The sequence below is a fragment of the Chaetura pelagica genome, unplaced genomic scaffold, assembly GCF_000747805.2.
Source record: "Chaetura pelagica isolate M959 unplaced genomic scaffold, ChaPel_1.0 scaffold68, whole genome shotgun sequence".
NCBI lineage: Eukaryota > Metazoa > Chordata > Aves > Apodiformes > Apodidae > Chaetura > Chaetura pelagica.
The window spans coordinates 3,896,877-3,909,311 of record NW_009954407.1 but is presented as its reverse complement, the minus strand read 5'-3'; the positions used below and the strand labels follow the sequence as shown (position 1 = coordinate 3,909,311).

Below are 12,435 nucleotides of genomic sequence, written 5' to 3'. Positions count from 1 at the left end.
CTCATGGAATGACAAATGAAAGCAATACATCAGAAATCTATCTTAAATATTCCTTTTACTGTAGTGTTAAGAATTAGGTATTCAGGAAAATCATCAACGTTACTGGCTAGAAAAATCTGGTTTCTAGCTGGCTACTGGCTAGTAAAACAGCTTTTTACTGTTTATTCATAAAAAAAAGCGCTTATTTGGATGTAATTACAATGCTGTGCTTGTTTTTCCATAGGTGGCTATTTTTAATGCAATAGTGTCAATAGCTGGCTAAAGACTAAACATGAGAATAGCAGGTAAGTGGACTCTGTAAAATCAGACTGTTGTCACTTGTGAAACAAGTGCTAGAGAGGGCATTAACAAGCTGTGACAGTAAAGTTTTAAAATAAACATAACTATCATGATGGGCATTGTTGTTCCATTTAATTGATGTTTAATTAAACTAATTTTGGAATTTGGGATCATCTAAGAGCAGCAAGCAGCTGGTTAAAACACTCCAACTGACCTGCAATGTCACTACTTCTGTGGTTGTTTTATTAAACTCAATACGTGTAACTGGGTGCAACACGTTAAAGCAAATCTGATAAAGTACTGGAAAATGGTGCACTTTTTAGAAGATGCCCCTGGAAAATTAGTTTCCCAAACCTATTTTTTTGTTCCATCTAACTATTTTTGTTGCTAAAACCTACGAAGAAGATATGTCAGTTCCTATCGAACCTGTAGCAAACAGGCCAGTTTTGGTTCAAGTGCTAAAAGAATTCTGTAGGAGATTTCTTACCTTTCCTGTAGTGGGAGTGCTTGTAGTTCAGTTGGAAGGCTCAGGCTATAGGGCTGTTTAATGCTCATACCAAGTTTTTGTTTTCTCACCTACTATCTAATGAAACAGCATGCTCTCCAAGTGCTACTTGCTAGATGACAGATTCCAAAATCTGATACCATCTTGTCTTTTTAAGCAATGTTTCTTTGAAATCCTTTTCTCCACTTGAAAAATGTTCAGATTATATTTTTTTTTCTAGTGCTTACCCATTACTCACTTCCCTTCAAATATAATAATTTTGGAGTTCCACCAATAATATTTTAAAATGAAGTTTGTGTTTGTGTTTTCTTACATAGTATGTATGGGCTCACACACACAAAAGGGGAGAGTGGGGGAGGAAGACCAAATTACAAGCAAAACAAAAAAGTTGTATCTCTTTTCTCATCTTTCTTTTCCTTTTCTATCCCCTCATCTTTTTTTAGCCTTTTGGAAGGATTGATTAACATCTGTCATCCCTCTGAAGGCTGAATAATCTGTCTATTTTAAGGTTTCATGAGCAACCCATAAAAGTAGAAGTCTGTGATCTGCAAGAGTACATAAATTTGAGTTATTTTCAGAAGAATTTCAGAATTCTTGGCTGACAATCTGAGAAACAAGTGTTCTGTATGGTTGCCTCTTCCAAACAATTTGACATACTGGGGTGAGACAAGAAGGCAGGAGGTTGATGAGATGCCTCCTCACCTAACTTATACTCTCAATCAGTGTTTTACAATAAGAGTAGAGTATCCTGTAAAAATCTATTGAAAAATTATGTTAAAAAATGAGGTTCATGGCAGTGCTGTGTACACTCAACCTGCCAGTTCAGGTGTAAATTGCTGTGGTTTGTGTGCTTCCAGCTGTTTGCTGTGAAGTCACTTGAACACTCAGCACTAGAGAAAGTTTGGCCTGTAAAACTTCAAGCTAACTGAGACTTCCAAAAGTGGGAGGGGGAGCGGCACTACTTTTTACTACTTTAAAAATTAGCTCTTTTGAGTCTTCAAACTCACCTTTTGAAATTTGTGGAAAAGTAGGTGAGGAAGCTTTTTTTGTTTGGTTTGTTGATTTTTTGGGGTCTTTTAATGTAATGCTCAGACCTGACTGACCAAAGCAGCCAAGCTACGTTATATGAACAGATCCCTAATCACTCTTGGCCATACATTGAAATAGAGGTAGCTAAATTTGGGGGGATGGTGGAGGAAAGAGGAGTATTAGTGAACAGTGAGGAGATGGGTACAAATGGCAAAGAACAGGAAAGTGGAATGAGGGCAGGTGGAATTTCTCGTTTGGACAGCAGCCAGTTAGATAAGCTTAGTTCATCCTGCTAAGCTGGATTTCCAGTCTGCTCTCTCCTGGCTATTGAGCCAAGTTGGTGTACAGTGGTGTCAGACAAGCATGAAGCTGAAAAAAGCTGAAAGCAGGTTATGTATTTGGTATAGTAACCTGACAGTCTGGCTCAGTTGCATCCTGTTATAAAGTCCATTCATTGAGGTTACTTCTGTTTAGTGAGTAAACAAATGATCATCCTGTTTCTGAGTTCTCCTTAATGTAATAGTATTCATATTTTTTATGTAGTTAATTTTGGTAAACTTCATGTTACCATTTGCACACAATTTTTTGAAACTTTTCTCTGCTTCTGAATAGGTGCTGCAAAGTTGGTAGTAGTCGTAGCAATATTTTTATTGACATTTTATGTCATATCTCAAGTGTTTGAAATAAAAATGGATGCAAACTTAGGACACATATTTGGTAAGTGATTACTTTTGGGTTTTTTTCTGGATATCTGTTATTATTGACTTGAATCATAAGCATATTTTTATTTTGCTTTAAGCTTGACTTAAGCTGTTACACTTAAAAATAACTCTTTAGCGTGTGTAGTTGTTACTGTATATAATACATAATGTGTGTATTAAGTTATTTTCTTTATTAAATACTTATTCTATTTATCAGTTTGATTCTTTGCCCACCAAGTATGCATAGTTTTACCTGCTTTTTTTTTTCTTGTTGGTATTACCATCTTAGTCTGGAGTTGTAAACTAGGAAACTTGAATGATATTTCTGGAAGTCTGTACTCTGCCTTTCTGCACCTCAAGCAATTCAGAATTTATGTTTTGGGTGGGCTTTGCTTGCACAGGCACACTAGTATGTACAATTAAAACACGCAGTAATCAAAACATTTCAGATGTGCCCAGGTTCTACACAGAAAAGGATAAGCAGCTGAGATGACTTAAAATTCAGTGGATGTTTTGAATTATTTTTAAAAGGGGTTTTTAATTTAAAAAAAAAAAAAAGTAGGTACGTGGATAGGGTTCATGTTATTTAATTCCAGATTACTACGGTGTGAGCTGACATCTGAACCAGTCACCAGAGGCATCTTTAATAATCATGGAAAAGACACAGGTGTCATAAAGTATCGCAGACATGTTGTCAACTTATGCATGATGATGTCACTTGTGTCTCTTCCTGTCCCAAGAAAGGAATTCATTAATGGTTCGGTTCAAATACACCTGAACTGCAGGCTTCCAGTGTTGGGTGAAAGGAACCCCATCCTGGTGGATATAAGAAGGGAATTCATTTCACTTCAGTGCCCACACCTCCACATAAAGATCCCTGGTGGTTTGTATCTCCATGGATCTTTATGTGAATCGGACAGTTGTAAATCAAGACAGTGCTTCTAAATATGGTTCCTCATCATGTTCATTCTTCTACCATGTAAAGTTTGATGTTTTATATTGGAAAATAATATTCAGATGTTTCATACTTTGTCAGCCAACTTGTTTTTATAGGGGTACAAAAAGGTTTTAAATTTATAGGATGTTTTATACCAGATGACACTTTAATAGTAACATCTTGTAAAACTTTCTTTTTGCATTTTAGCTAGATCAGCACTGGATGCAGCTGCACGCTGTGAGTGTTCATATGGATACGTTACTGCTATGACTTGCTTTCTCTATTAACAGAAACTGTTGAATTTTCATCATTAAGAAAGTCTTAATTACACTTTTAATGCAATCAGAAACTAATTTTCCTCTCTTCCTGCTTTTCTTAAATTTCTGGTAAAGCCTGTTTTTTTTGCCAGCATTTCACTTGTAGTTTTGTCTTGTGGCGATGGTAGTGCTAGAGCAATTAGGGGGGTGAGAACAAAAAGTAGAATAATGAGATAACTGCAGAACCCTAGATTATTTTAAAGTGCTATGAAACTGTAGATGAGATACCATTTGTCTTTGCTCTTTTCCTTTAATTCCTTAAGAAAACTGGTATTTTTCTGTTTGCTTGCCTGTGGTGTTGTCTCTAAAGTCCTGTTTTATTTCATATTGAAAGCTACAAAACCTCCAAGATACAAATGTGGGATCTCTAAAGCTTGTCCTGAAAAGCATTTTGCATTCAAAATGGCAAGTGGAGCAGCAAATGTAGTTGGACCTAAAATTTGTGTAGAAGATAATGTGTAAGTATTTTTACCTGTTGTACCTAATTATCTCTTTCAAATGCTGTCTTGGATCACTTTACGCACAAAATCAGTAATTTAAGTGACCCTTTGTAGGTTTTGTTAAGGATAATTAAATTAATAAACTTAAGTGTGAAATGAGGAAAGGAACTGGTAAAACAGTTTGGTTTTGAATTTAAGCCCTGTATTTCTATTAACAGGTTTTTTTTTAAAAAGTATTATCAGGAATGCTGTGCCTCGAGTTCTTAACTGAATACCTTTCAACAATCTCCGTAATGGGAACATTAAGGTTTATTTTTATACTTTGTTTCTTTGCTCTTAAGTTGTTCCTGCTTGTTGTCACCAGAGAGTGGAGCTTTATATAACATGATTTATCGATTCAGTGTTACATGTCACCTGTCAAAAAAGATATGATGTCAGTGTTGTCAACAGGAATTTTTAATATATCACAACCCACAAGCCTTGCCTTCCACTTAAATTTTAACTACTCCAATTGAGCAGCTTCTCAGCCCACTCTGTGCTAGTTCAGTGGTTCAGATAGCATATACAGCAGATAGGGCTAATGAGTTTTAGAACAAATGGCAACTTCACAGTGAACAACACAACCCCATGTAATCCAGTAAATAGGGTAATTAATATGTAAGAGAATAAAAAGTCCTGGCTTAGATTTTCCATTACTTTACTCTCTAAAGTAACACTAAGATTAGTCTTGCCTGTTCTTAAAGGGAAGCGTGATTTTTTGCATTACCTCGAGTAATTAAGATCTAGTGAAACTGCAGTGAGAGCTTTTTTCACACATGCAATTTCTTGGCTTTGTGCTGTTAGTAGAAACGTGAGCACTATTCGCATTTCAAGCCATTCTCCCTTGAGGCTGACTTGTCCCAAGCTCAGTGTAGGAGCGTCACCATGGAATTGGGGAGCATAAGCTCACCTTTGGTACCTGCTAATCAAAAGCTGCTATGTTTTGCTTTCCATTCTTACCATTGATTCACCTCCTGACCTTGGGCAGTCTTATCTAATCTGTCTGCACGATGGTTTTCTTGGTCTTACACAATTTGCCAGCTTCTCACTGATTCCTAGGATGCTTAGTGTCTGCAAAGGGTGGTGATTCACTGATTAAAAGTTGTGGGAGTGCAAGTACTATTTTAACTTTAGGACTGTAGGGTTTGTGTTTTTGTTGTTCTTGTTTTGGGGGGCTTTTTTGTGGTTTGGGTTGGTTTTTTTATGTTTTTGTTTGGTGGTTTTTTTGTTTGCTTTTGATTTTTTTAATGTCTCATTTACTGGTTTAATTAAGAAGAGATTCTTGTTCCTATAAAAAAAACCCCTAAGAAATCCTCTACTAGGCATTTCATTGAAGAAAATGATTAAAAGAAAGTAGTTGCTGGTGGGAAATTCTCTATTCTTTTAATACTAGTGCACAACTAGTGGAGTCTTAAATCCACTTTGCCCTGACAAAAATCTTTCTGAATTACTTTGAAGGAGAACTTCTAATGTCTGTGTAAATGTCCACCAGAAAATCTGAGTGATTTTGAATTGTATCCTGCTTTACTCATAAGACATTTCATTGCTCTTTAAAAAGCTCCCATCACAATTTATAAATTGTTGGAAGAATTTAAAAACTGATGGTTGGCTGCCCTCTTGTGAGAAGGCTGTTGCATTGCAGCCTGCAGTGTCTGAATGCACAAGCTGGCTCAAGTATTTAGTATGTTAGAGTTCTGAGAGAACTTATTTCCACTTCAGTAGCATTTTTTTAGTGATAATTACTGAACCCGCTCCTGCAAAATGTTTTTTTATCCTGATTACTTTATATTCTTCATACTTCCAAGATAAGAAAGCAGGGACAAGCTTTCACAATGTGTTTATGATATCTACCACATAGGTTTTTTGCTGTGTATTAAACATAAGGATGTCACTTCAGTTAGGAGAGCACTAAAGGTGCTGATATAATTCAGAATGCATGTAATCTTTCAGTTTTTCTTTTTAATTATGTAGATACTTTGAAACCAAGTTGATTGAGCGATCAAAAGAAATTAATACAACTGGGGATATTTGATCTATTGGTCTCAATTCACTGGTGTCATAAGAGCACATACATTAGATGAAGGAGGTTTTGCTTCATTTAAGTACTTGTGAACATGTGGTCTTTCAACTTTGTATCTCTTACAATTTGATCCTATTTAAAAATGAGAAACATTTCAAATCAGAAGATTGTCCTATTAAAAAAATAAAATTGTTTATTTTGTTTCAGGTTAATGAGTGGAGTTAAAAATAATGTTGGCAGAGGAATAAATGTGGCCTTGGTCAATGGTAAGTGACATTCAAATTGTTTCTGAAATTTCAGGTGAAATTCTAAGGATGGTGAAAGGGAAGCAGGGGGAGACAAAGAAGCGTTCAGCATATTATATACTGAGATAATGACAGATCTCAGCACTTAAACCTATTTGTTAGCACACATGAAAACTCAGTGTATTTTTTGTTTCTAAAACTATGTAGTAAAATAGTAATGTGGAGTGCTGTGGGAACTGTCTTGGTGATAAATTCCTGATGCACATATAAAATGGAAAAAGACAGGAAATGCATGCTGCTTCTTTTGCCTTTGTGTGTTGCCACCACTAATAAAACTTTGTAGACTAAATTCTTCTGTTGCTCCCTTTTCAGTGAAACTTATGTAACAATTCTGTATATCTTGTCTTCCTAAATTGTCTCAATCTGTTCAGAACCAAACTACCTGGCTTTGTATTATGTGGCTGCCAGTCTTCTTGTCTTTCAAAATTTAAATGAATGTGTGTATTAAAATCACTCTGCCTTCCATGAAATACTGTCTTTGTAGACAGCAAAGTAAAAAACAGAAAAAGAAAAATAAGGGTGAAACTATGTTAACCACTTTCTTCATGTTTGTTCTCTGAGTTAAATTAACTAAGAATTTCCAGTTTGCAATAAAACATAGTGTAATTTTGATCTTACTTTCTGTGTGGTACTAAAGGCAACCTATAGATGTAGTATTGTTTGCAAAAATAACTTGAAAAAAAAAAAAGGTAAACATGAATTTTGTTTGTTACTTTTTTTTCTGAGGATGTGTTGATATTCTGCTTGAAATAAATAAGAAATTTGCATCTTCTTTCCCACTCACCTTTACCTTTTCCTGTGCCTTTTCACAAATTACTGTGATGTTTAAGGAGCAATCTTCATAAGACAAGACTATAATACTTGATGATTTATGATGGTGTCTTGTGCAGCACTTTCCCCGAGCCATTAAGAGGAGTTGGGCATGTTGTCTGTAATCTAACTTTGGCTTTTTGATGACACCAAATATTTCTTTTTCTTCAGGTAAAACAGGAGAACCATTAGACACTAAATTCTTCGACATGTGGGGAGGAGGTAGGTGCAGTTACCCTAACTGGTTAGAGGGAAACAATGGTGGTGTTGCTATTTTTTTATCTTTTCTTTTTCTCCCACTACTTCACATTTAATTTGCTCTGGTAGTTTAAGGTGATTGTTAGGGACTGCTTCACCTCTGCCTTTGTGACTGTGAGGAGAGCTCAAATTTAAAGAAACTCAAATAGTTGGGGTGGGGGGGAATCATATAGTTAATCTAGCGTGCTTGTTCTCCTGAGTAGTTCCTGTTCGTGGTTATGAAAGGGTTCTTTCTAATGCATTTTATCTTTCTCCCACTTAGCATATTTTTATCAATTTATAAATACATTTATAAATATTCTTAAGAGGAGTGTCTTTCCAGGAAGGCATTGCAGGTGTCTAAATATGGAATGATTGCTTGTTATTAAACAGTTTTGTGTTTTGTTTTTTTCAGATGTGGCACCATTTATTGAATTTCTGAAGTCCATCCAGGATGGAACAATAGTGTTAATGGGAACATACGATGATGGTGCAACAAAGTATGCCCTTGATTTATACAGTCAATATTGATTCAACTCTTAAAGGCTGATTTGCACTGAAAAAAAACACATTCTTTATCACACAATTGCTTTTGATAAAGTTTTGTTCTTCCAAGATTATGAATTTGAAACTATGCTTTCAGTTAATTAGTTTTATAATGCTGATGTGATTTGGGGACAAGGATCAAATTAAAACTAATCTGGTGTAATGACTTTTGTGTATGTTTACCTAGAGGAGTGTTAGATATATACTTCTGTGATCCTAACAATACTGAAATAATAAACTGAGTATTAAATGACACTCTTTAGCAGAAATATTCTAAGTGTTGTTTAAAATCTGTAAAAAGCTAGAGATTAATAGTTGACTGATTAGGAATTGCTATATTGGTACATACAATTGTGGTTTTTGCTCCCCTGAGAAGAGATGTCAATGCAACAAGACAGTGTAGGGCAATATGATCAGTCCAGTAAACTGCTTGAATTGTAGATATGATGAATATATTTGCATGTCAGGCTTTTTTTGTTTTTTCTCCCCTTTTCTCCCTGGCTTCTGAAGACCCTATAAGTTTCTAGCTGCACTCTTGGAATTTGTCCTCACCTCTTTTCTTCTTCCTTCCAAGAATATGTATCTTTTTGGAAATGTGTTACTTTTCCTATTGCTTATAGCTCATTCTACATTATGCTAGTAAATACAAGAACATGACTGTGAGAAACAAACTTTGGTGGAAGCTCTTCTGTTCCATCCTGCACAACTCCAAGACAAGAGTAGGATGGTGACAGCAGTTCAGAGACCGTTCCCAAGACGCCTTACTTGTGTTACTTCTTTAGAAGTCTGAGGGGTTACTAGTGTGTGCCTGATAGCTCTTAGCCTAGGTGTGTGGAACAATTCTACCCTAGGAGGTTTTATTTCTCTTAAAGCATTATCTTCCAGCCTTCCCAACTTTGGTCATCTTTAATAGATAGTAAAAATTAATGTAGAATTTGTATCGTAATCTGCTCCTCACTTAAGCCATCCTGTCCAAGGGATTGCTTTTCATAGTGAAAAGGAATCAATTTTTCCCCTTTTCCTCTTTTTTAATATTTAACTTTTCTAGTGTGTTCTCGTTGTTCTTTTTTTTTTGTTTTGGTTCAATTTGTTACCTACTACTTGTCTGTATTTTTGACAGAGGAGCAGCTTTCCTATGACAGTGTCTTGACTTAGCAGTGTTCAATATTTGCAGTAAATAGTTAAGTGTCTGTATGTTCACTGCTTTTAGAAGAAAGTGATTTAATGTTTCTTTATGCCAAGGATGAATCTCTTGTCTGTTGTTCTAGTCACTTGTCGTCTTACTTTTCTTCTCTGTCCTCTTTTTCCTTTTTTTTAGATAATAAACATAGTTAGCTTGTTTCAATAATCATGTCACATCTGATGTCATTGAAAGCTTGTCTCTAGATACAGTACTAGGTAAAAAATAAGGTGAATTTGATCCATTTATGCTGACAGGCAGGCACTGCTGTTCATTAGTGATATAATAGCCAAAACCTTATCACTGGTGGCTGATGGTAATCATAAATTCCAGTTCTTGAAAATAATTTAATTTGTGAAGAACTGACATGTTTAAAAAATAAATATTTAAGTAAAAATATCAAGCTGCCCTAATGCTCTAGAAATCTGGACCATGGGTTTTGCAAATAACCTCCAAAGTACCTAATATTTTTCATACTTTTAGCTGAAGTGAACAATACAATCTGTATCTCAGTAAGTAGTAATAATCAGAAGTTGAATGTGTTCTTTAGTAATCAGGCAAATATAGTAACTGAAAGGAAGAAATTATGAGCTGTTATTTGGAGGTTTTGGAATGATAACTTACCATCTACAGAATCATACCCCCTTCCGTAGAAAAATTATCTTGCTTGAACCTACAGGCACTGAACTATGCTGTGGGGCACCATTCTGAATTTTTACTTAATTGACCCAAGCAGACAAGAAATTCTTTCATATATTTAGGTCATACTTCTAATCTAAAATAGCTTTTGCTTTATCTAGACTTCAGATTTAGCCTGCAAACTATGTTTACTTTAAAGGCTGACTTTTTTAGTTGCTTGGAGAATTACTAACATGCCTTGCTATCTGTGTCTAAATTCTCACAGGAGAGGGTTCTTGACTTTTGTTGGTGTTCTGATAGGTTTGTATGCTGGTTCCTTGAGATTAAAATATTAAAAGCAGAGCTTGTTAGATCAGCTGATTTCAGAGCTAGCCTTATCTGATGTTGAAAGATAGATCTTGCCCAATGTTGACTGACTTAAACTATATTTAATCAGATTAAAGGTAGTGGTCCGTACATCACAGAAAGCTCTAAGGACGTGTATTTTATTCATGTTCTGAACTTCTCTGTTTTGCTCAAGGCTTAATGAGGAGGCACGGAAACTGATTGCTGAATTAGGAAGCACATCTATCACTAACCTTGGCTTTAGAGACAACTGGGTCTTCTGTGGTGGAAAAGGAATTAAGACTAAAAGTCCATTTGAACAGGTATGTGATTCTACAACTTATTGGTATGTAACTTCTGACTTTACTGAAGATGTAGCAGCTTGCCTAGGGAAGTTGTGGAAGTGTTGGAGGCCAGGTGGCATGGAGCTTTCAGCAACCTGGTCTAGTGGATGGTGTCCTTGCCTATGGCAGAGGAATTGGAATTAGTTAATCTTTAAGGTCCCTTCCAACCCAAACCATCCTGGGGTTCTATGTTTTATAAATGCCATGTGTTTGTTTGAGGGTGTCTATTGCAGTAGTGGCACACAGACCTATTTTCGGTTTTACTCCTTGACTAGCCTCCTGTCTTTAAATGTACAAAAATTATTTTTTGTGAGTCACAAATAATAAAAAAGATCTTAGTATCCCAATAACTACATTATTTGCCTTTTTGATTAATCCATTTAAACTGAAGAATTAAAAACTTCCTGCCTAACACTTGTATTTTAGCTGCAGTAACAATGGTAGATGTCTGACAGATAACTGGTAGTTAAGGCATTGGTGTTCCCAGCTGTTCACTTTGCTCTTCTGGCAAAAATTACTGCTGCCATAGCAAAATTTGTGGCATAGAGAGTATGTTCCCATACATTAGCTGTTAAACTTCAACGTGTTATTGTTGCCTTTAATTACCACTAAACGTAGCTTATGTATGCTTATGTTATGTAAGGGAGGTGTGTTCTCTTTGTCAGCTTTGTGAGGGAGTGGGAACTAGAGCAAGAGCAGTGGCAAACTTTTGGAGGCAATATCTTACCTGACTGCAGATAGTTGCCTTGTGGAAAAATAAACAAAATCCAATGAAACAAAAAAATCCCCCGAGCATTTGACAATAAATAATGTCCTTGAAATTCTGACTATTCATTTTCAATGCCTTGTAAATTTAGTATCTTTTTTTTTCCCCCAGTTGCTCATGTTTTAATGCAGTTGGTCTTTTTTTTGCTTGTCTCTCTTCCTAAATATGTATCCATGATAATTTTACAAAATATTTTGCCAGTATGGTTTAATTGTTCTTAGCATACACTTACCTGAGCAAGTTATGTTAAGTGAATACTGAGAGATCCTTACATTTGATATAAAGTACAAGAGGCTAATAGTGATGTCTTCTCTTTGTCTGTGGCCTGAAAATAAGTAAATAAAATGTCTTTTAAAGCTGTGATTTAAAGCAACAGCATAAAAATTACTTTATGTTAATGGTAGATTAATGTTTTCTGTTTACAGCATATAAAGAACAACAAGGACACGAACAAGTATGAAGGCTGGCCAGAAGTTGTTGAGATGGAAGGTTGTATCCCTCAGAAGCAAGACTAAATGGAAACAAAAGGAAAGGAGAAAGAATATGGAAGAAAATGCACTTTCTGCTATTATTAGGGAGAGGGCTATGAAGGAGACTGTACTGTAAATGATATTTTTAAAGCATGCAGCCATCTTGTCGGTGTGTGCATGGGCACTGACATTTTGAATATTCGGATTATTTATTGCTAACACACATAGAAATCCTTTTTGTAAATACGTTCAAAATAAAAGAAACATCAAATCATTTCTATGCAGGTTTCTTAAAAGCACAGTATTTAGTTTGCCTGTGGTGATACCTTGTAGGTCAACGGGCTGGTAAGTTGCATATGTGGATAATAAACAGATCCTGACAAATGTTGTGCTGTCCTCTTAACAGCGTAATGTTGCTGTGAGTATGTATCCTTTGTGGAATATTGTAGATTTTAGTGATAAGTTAATAAAGAGCTTTAATTTTTTTTTATCCTCTGCCTTTTTAATGGCAGCATCACTTTTTATTAAAGCTATTTGGTTATTCTAA

General features: G+C 35.5%; 1 protein-coding gene across 1 annotated transcript; it reads left to right on the top strand.

The window, feature by feature from the left end:
* The first annotated feature begins 222 nt into the window (after positions 1–222).
* On the top strand, positions 223–12,435 carry FAM3C (family with sequence similarity 3, member C). Its single transcript, XM_010004305.1, has 9 exons — positions 223–284; positions 2,426–2,530; positions 3,659–3,688; positions 4,103–4,226; positions 6,475–6,533; positions 7,554–7,604; positions 8,035–8,119; positions 10,505–10,631; positions 11,844–12,435. Exons 1-9 carry the CDS (start codon positions 272–274, stop codon positions 11,931–11,933), a joined length of 684 nt encoding a protein of 227 aa, XP_010002607.1. The 5' UTR covers positions 223–271; the 3' UTR covers positions 11,934–12,435.

Coding starts and splice junctions, on each gene's coding strand:
- FAM3C (XM_010004305.1), top strand. Junction 2,531..3,658: donor AAACTTAGGACACATATTTG/GTAAGTGATTAC, acceptor TTTGCATTTTAG/CTAGATCAGCACTGGATGCA. Junction 10,632..11,843: donor CTAAAAGTCCATTTGAACAG/GTATGTGATTCT, acceptor TTCTGTTTACAG/CATATAAAGAACAACAAGGA.